General features: G+C 38.9%; 1 protein-coding gene across 4 annotated transcripts; it reads left to right on the forward strand.

Moving 5' to 3' along the window:
• Positions 1–7155, forward strand: LOC122068722 (transmembrane protein 53). 4 transcript variants are annotated; one of them, XM_042632613.1, is made up of 6 exons: positions 23–993; positions 1316–1418; positions 1983–2179; positions 2745–3141; positions 4522–6594; positions 6720–7155. In XM_042632613.1, the coding sequence occupies exons 1-4, from the start codon at positions 305–307 to the stop codon at positions 3028–3030; spliced, it is 1275 nt and encodes a 424-aa protein (XP_042488547.1). In that variant the 5' UTR covers positions 23–304; the 3' UTR covers positions 3031–3141; positions 4522–6594; positions 6720–7155. The 4 variants fall into 4 exon arrangements, with proteins under 4 accessions (XP_042488560.1, XP_042488547.1, XP_042488554.1 ...); XM_042632620.1 differs by having other exon boundaries at positions 6545–6594; XM_042632606.1 differs by lacking the exon at positions 4522–6594 and having other exon boundaries at positions 34–993.

Here is a 7155-nt window from a genome sequence, read left to right on the forward strand (position 1 = left end):
GAACAGCTCCAGTTGGCCCAACCCATCCATGGGCCGTGGTAAGAGCTCTGTAACTGAAAACAATCGTCCCGTTCTCACTTGTCAGTCAGAGCTCCCAAGTTCATCGTCCGCGTCCGCCATTTGGCCGTTCTCAATCTTTTTTACCAAAAGTTGATTTCGATTTTCGACACATCTCACTTCACGTACAATTTTTCAATGTCGCCGTGGCTCTGCCTCTGCTGTTGAAATTTCGACACATCTCCTTCCCTCTCTCTCTTCAGTATCTTGGATCGAATCTTTCTTGGTCTGCTTGAACTCATTAGTCATGGAGGCATCATTGAGGATCTTTAACTCATCCACTCTCACTCTCAACCGTCACTTCTCTCATTCGTTTCTCTTCAGGCATTCTCTGAGGTTCCCACCAAGCACTTCCTCAAGCCTTTCACGCAATACTAATGGACCTCTCCCTGCAATCACCTTCCTTCCGAACAATATCAGAAAACGATCTGGTTCGTTGCGCATTCGATCTTCTTCATCCATTGGCTCTGCTTCTTCTTTCCCTTCACCTAATTTGAATCCGTTAGGGCTTTTCCTTTCTCTAGCTTCATCTCAGTTCTCTAACACTAGTGCTTTTGATGAGTGCTCCGATCGATTCGTTTCTGATCCGAATGAAAAAGTTATTGGTTGGAATAAAGCTCCTGTAGAAGTTAGCAGCGCTGATTTTGGATTTGTCCGGGACAGAAGGCCTGTTTTCACGGTGGTGTTGTTAGGGTGGCTTGGAGCTGAGCAGAAGCATTTGAAGAGATATGCGGAGCATTATAATTCCAGAGGTATCCACGCGTTGACGTTTGTTGTTCCGGTAGGAGAGCTGATAGGATTTGATTTGGGGAGGAAAGTTGAACAGCGGGTCTCCGCGTTGGCGCAGGAGATCATTTCGTGGTTGTCAGAGCGCGAAGAAGATGGAAGGGAGCGGTGTTTGCTTTTCCACACTTTCAGCAATACCGGTTGGCTTGCGTACGTTGAATGGAAACTCTTCTACACCTCTGTTTCTGATCTCACGTTTCCTTCCATACATTCGCTACTATTCACGTTCATGTTTTATTTATAATAAAAACTTTAAAATGAACAAGATGTATGGTTGAATCCCAAAATATGAGAACAATGAGAAAAATCTCTGGCTAGACCGAGTCTTATTACACAGCATCTGATTGGGTTCCACGAGAGAGATTAGAAAATGATATTGCTATTAAAGAAGTAATTTGGAGCCACCACTGGATAGTCCTTTTTGAGTGCAATGTTGTGTTGTTGAAATTGATTTTATATTTTTGTATTCCAGCTATGGTGCCATACTCAACAAGTTGCAGTGTAGGGGTGACCTAATTGAGAAGATTAAAGGATGCGTGGTTGATTCTGGAGGGGACCCAGAAATAAACCCTCAGGTTTTGGATCTCATCTTCTCTGTTTTGAGACTCTTGAATATATTTGTGTTAGGATTCACAACTGCATGTCTTGACAATTTCTTTCTTCGTTTCTGGATAAGAAGCCGAAATTTTTATTATACCTAAAAATATCAGTTACACACCCTTCTGTTTCGAACAATTCGGGAATTCATTGTGTTTGCTTTATCTTGCTGTTATTTTTGTTTTGGATTCCCAATAGGTTGGTTGATCATCTTTTACTTGGCCTTTGAAAGTGGTTGTTTTAACTTTCTGGAAAACAAGTAGATTAGTTGCAACTTGCACGTTAATCAACCTTTTAAGTATTGTTATTTGTTCACATATTTCAGAGGTTGTAGAGGATTTTTTTCTTCTTGAAGCACTGTTAGGAGAACACCTTTTGGATATTATGAATTTATGATAAATCTATTATGATGCTATTGTCACTAGTTGCTTAAATTTAGAAGTTCATTACTATGCATTTGCTTCAATTTGTTGGCTTTCCTATTTGTTAGGCATGTGATAAGCACTGTTATTTTCTGATACATTCTCTTTAATCCATAATAGGTATGGGCAGCAGGATTTTCTGCTGCATTACTGAAGAAGCGCAGCTCTTCAATTAATGTTATAGAAGGACAAGAATCAGAAAGTGATAAGAGTGTAGCCAAGATGCAAGAAAAGGATGCCTCCTTTTTTGAGATGGCCCTCCATTCAGTCTTGGAGAAGTTGTTCTCTATTATTCTGAAGTTGCCAGATGTAAATCGGTAAGTGATCTGTTCAACTTTTGTAAATCTGCTGTACCTTTGGACCTTTGTTGCAGTGGAGAATGGATATATCTTACTCATTCTCGGATATGAGCGAGGGGTTATTGCTTGATGCCATGTTAATAGCTCAGTTGGCCAGTGTGAAGACACAGATTTGAGTCCGAGGGTTTCCACTTTGTGCAAAAAATGCCAAAGGTGAGGATTGAACCCAGTCCCCCCCTCCTGGTACCTTGTAGAAGTGAGACTCATACTGTGTTATGGCACATTTATTCTCCCAGTTGATGAATAAAGATTTTGATAATGCCGACTCTTGGGTTAGTGGGATTTCATCCCCCAAGTCAGAAATCAACATGGTAAAAGTGAGAAACCAAATGGTGTTACTTGTTATTTTCGTTTCTAAAAATTTCCCCTTTTATTTCAACTCAGCTGGTAATATAAGTAGCCTGGTTTTCTTATGCTGGGGTCACCTTAACATTTTCAGTTGAATAACTAGTTATTTCATGATATGACCAACACATACCTTCCCATCCTTGACATGACTTCTGGTTTTTGATTGTTTCCACAGGAGGCTTACTGAGGTCATCTCCATCCTCTCAAAGAACCAGCCTCTCTGTCCTCAGCTGTACCTATACAGTACAGCTGATAAGGTCATTCCGTTTCAGCCTGTTGAGTCATTTATTCAGAGTCAGAGAATGCTGGGAAGAAATGTTTGGTCCTATAATTTTTGCTCGTCTCCTCATGTGGACCATTACCGGAATTTCCCTCATATATACTCAGAAGTGCTTCATAAATTCTTGCAAGAGTGTTCCTGTGGTGCGGCAGACATGAAATCTCATGTCAGAGCTGAGTGAATCAGTTTGAGGGCTGCTGGCAGTTCCTTGAAGTTTCTAAAACTGCATCAATGAAGTCTTGAGAGGGAAATTTCTCTGGGGAAAATGTCTAATCTTAAGCACATGGGAAAGGTAAAAGTCTGATTACCGTTCAGCTAATGCCACAATAATTCAAATATATATATATATATATATATTTTTTTTTCTTTTTCTTAAGTAACATTTTAAGCCTTTATGATTTTTTTTTTCCGTGTGTGTGTTTGGTGCTACCTCTCAGATAGCAATTCAAATTACAAGGGCAAACTCTGTTCCAGGTTACAAACATATGTTTTAAAAATTTCAATGTGAAATTTGTATTATTAATAAAGAAAATGAGTAATCCCCTCATCTCCTTGTACGTATAAGGTTCCAGTTCTGTAAATTGGCTTTATGCCAGTAGGGCAGAGCCATTGCCGGGTCTTTATATCAAAGTAATCTAGTCATGTCAAATAGATTCATCAATTGTGGAACTGGTGACACTTATGGTCAATGTTGAGGAACGACTGAGATTTTTTTTCCCCTTCTAAAACCTTCAGTTTAACAGTGATCTTACCAATGGTGTTAAAAATGATCTTGAGTTTGAATTAGCAAAGAGGTACTTTCTGTATTGACTTCTTTTTTTTTTTTTTGGGTAATGCTTTCTGTATTGACTTCAATGTCATGGCGAACGTTTATCTCATTTAGGCTGTGTTTGGTTGCTTCCGTCACAATGTGGGAAAGGAAAATTGAAAGAAAATGGTAGATGCAATTGTTTGGTTGTGTAAGTCGGAGAAAACCTAGGGAAAAATCTGCTTCTGGGAAAATTATCCCTGGTATGGTGTCCACTGCCATGTTTGAAAAACACAGGGAAAAGAATTTAATCATGGGAATGCTGGTCATACCTGGCTTCTCCTCTCCGTCTCACAAGGTGGGAAATAACTAAAATTCTTGGATAACCGAACAACAATGGTTAGTTTTGTGGTATAGTTTCTCTTAACTTTCTCAGTGCAACCAAACAATTAGGAAAGGAAAATTCTTTTCTTCTTCTTTTCCTTTTCTTTCACCTAAGAAAGCAACCAAGGTGGCCTTTAGTAGTGGCTAAAGAAAAGCTGGCCTTATTATTTCTTCTTCCATTGCTTGGCCCCCTTGCCTTTTGTTGGATGGGTCTCACACCCAGCTGCAACTGCTGGAATTGGGAATCCATCAAGATATGCAAAAAATACATCAACCCCCCCCCCCCAACCCCCAGCAGTGCACTGCAGCTAGAGGTATCACACTATCACAGTGAGCTTCTAAGAGCTCCAATGGGGACTGAAAATCTTGAATTGTACATTCGTACGAGTGAATTTATTTTCATGACTGGAGTGGGAAGCATCAACAACTCATTTGGAGAACTTGTCTTACATTGTAAATTGTTTGGATAATATCCATAGCTGAGATGTATTGGTGTTGGTAGATTCAGGAAAAATGTTAATTTATTCACTTTATTTGCAGTTGATTTGTGACTGAGATGATCAGAAAGCTGAGAAATATCCAATGGCAATTTACCAGCCTCTTCTTAAATGATGTTCTTGGATTAAAACAGTGGCATGGATGGCCATCCACAATATAGAAGACTCAGAGTTGTTGCTGACAAACCAGGAGAGGTTATAACTGTCCTACTTTAGGTTTATAGATCCTGATAAATTCCCATGGAAAATGAAAGTGGCAGAGGCTATAAGCTGAAGCAGCATTGCAGTCCATAGAGCATTGTCACCTTAGAGTTGCTTGTTTATGTCTTTGCTGAATGTTCTATTCCAATTTCCCTTCAGACCTGACAAGAATTGGTGGTGAGAGGTTTAACCAACTTGCCCTACAGTTTTTTAATCTGGACCATGTGCATCAATCCTCATTTTGTGCTGCACGGATTCTTCTAGTTAGATACGGATTCTTCTAGTTAGAGGTATCTCTGTCAGCGGTCAGCCATATATCATCACTGTCTGATTCTTCATGAATTTTGTTGTGACAATTTTAATTTCCATTCCTGTCTTTATTTACTTGCTGCTGCCAGAATTTTGCATCTAGTGCTCACTGAGTTGTTTCTTTTCCTAAATCAAGTTTCTAGGTGATAAAGATGGTAATAATTTTTCATTATTTGTGCACTTCGTTATATTATTGATTGTTTTATGGTATTTGAGGCCATCTAACTGCTAACAAAGCCCCTTTTTTTTGGGTGGTTGAATATGAAATCCTTCTCTTTTTTCTTCTTTTGGTAATTCTCTGTTAGACTTTCTCACGTGCATCTGATTCTGAAGTAAACACCTCCTGTATCATAATGAGTTTGATGGCCAAATTTGTAACATTGACCCAATTAAATGCCGTGGCTTTAATCATGTTACGGTGCCTAAACCATTGTCAATATGTATCATAATCCCTCGCTCAGTTATCCTATGTTAACAACCAGTTTTTATTTAATCATTTTGTATTAGACAGAGACGAACAATCTACCCTATTTGATTGTTTTTTTGAGTCTCTTCCGGTAATGCTGAAGAAGCCCAAGGATGAATCTAAGAATAGGGCCACCTTCATCCTAACATATACAAATGATTCCCTCACTTATTTAGTCTATTTTCTAGGTTGTTTTCTTATCATGGTTTGAAACAAACCACAGATAATAGGTGAAATGTTTAGGCCATTCCTAAGCACCATTAAAGTTTCTGCACCAAATGATATTGAAGATGCTTCCCTGGAAGAAATGGTGTCCATTAGTACATATGTTTTAACTTTATAATCCTGGAGGCTATGGTATTCCTACCTTTCCACTTTCTAGGATACCATGACTCTTGCACAATATTCTCAAGTAGAACAAGTCCTGGGCTACTGCATTTTATTTACAGCTGATGGAAAAATTGTTTGTTTCACCTGCTTGAGATTTAGGCCTGACAGGGAAGTATGTCAATTACAACATTTAGGCACTTCTTTACCCCAAGTTGTAGAAAGATAAGTGAGGTGTACTGTGAAACATGACCGAGTTATAAAAGGCTAGACACAATGCCACCTTTTATGTCGTATTACTTTGTATGTACATCAGCATAATAACATTGACTAGTGGGTTGAAATCTGGTGTTTGGTATGGTGTTGATGACAGTTCCTTTCATTTAAGCTTTTCTGATGACTACTGTTGGGGGGGTGTATGAGAAGCTCATAATGATGGATATTATCAGTAATGGACAGTCCATTGATGAACAATTGGTTGGAAATTTCGTCATAATTAGATTGTCCAAAAACCTGGAAACAGTTGTAGTTGCATTTATATATGGAAAAATTAAGAATTCTTGACACTGCCCGCCATTAAGGAAAATAAACAGCCGTGAGAAATCAAGTTAAGAGTCTGCATGCATGTTAGGCACAAATTATCTGTCAACATAAGACCCCACAAACATAATGACCTGTCAGCATGGTATATTAGGAACATTCAAATATCATGGATTATCTTCAGGAGTGCTCATTGACCTAGATTACTTTCTGCTGTTTCCAGGTCCTATTAGCTGGCCACATGATCAAAATTGTAATAAAGTTACGATTTAGGTAGTCAATTTCAGTTAACAAAGAGCTGTAGTTATTGTTAAGAAAAGTTTTCTTTATTCCCATTACCAGTTAAAAGTAAATCTGACTCTTGCTCACACAGAATTTGCTCTCTTCCTTTGGCCCAGAACCATTCTACTTGGTGCTTGCAGTAAAACATCATGCACTCTTTTTGAGCCTGAGGCATATCCACAACGCCTCCTATATGACACCTGAAGAGAAGCTGACAGGCAATCAGATGGAAGCTTAATGCACCACACCCAATTAGATGGACTTGTAAGACTCATGGTGTTACTGGTAAGGCAGAGTTGGACTGTGGGTTGGGAATTCATTCACATCTTGTTAATCTCTTTGGCCAGTGGCAAGGTGACCTTTCCAGGTGAATTCTCAATTGAAAAGCAGAACAAGAGAGGTTTAATTTGAGTTTGTAGTTTCTTTCTTAATACTTTGTAACTATGACCATTATTTGGTAGCCTTTCAGGGGTAAAAATTTATCCTTCAAAAAGGGAACTGCCCCTTGATTCTCTTGAGACTCAGAAAACCAATTCAGAGCCTTCTTAACCA

Source organism: Macadamia integrifolia, chromosome 2, assembly GCF_013358625.1.
Source record: "Macadamia integrifolia cultivar HAES 741 chromosome 2, SCU_Mint_v3, whole genome shotgun sequence".
Lineage (NCBI taxonomy): Eukaryota > Viridiplantae > Streptophyta > Magnoliopsida > Proteales > Proteaceae > Macadamia > Macadamia integrifolia.

What these genes read in the sequence shown, in the direction of transcription:
- LOC122068722 (XM_042632613.1), top strand. Translation starts at nt 305, where the DNA reads ATGGAGGCATCATTGAGGATCTTTAACTCATCCACTCTCACTCTCAAC. An exon ending in AGCAATACCGGTTGGCTTGC is followed by an intron (nt 994 to 1,315) that starts GTACGTTGAATG and finishes TTTGTATTCCAG; the next exon opens with CTATGGTGCCATACTCAACA. An exon ending in AAGTTGCCAGATGTAAATCG is followed by an intron (nt 2,180 to 2,744) that starts GTAAGTGATCTG and finishes TTGTTTCCACAG; the next exon opens with GAGGCTTACTGAGGTCATCT.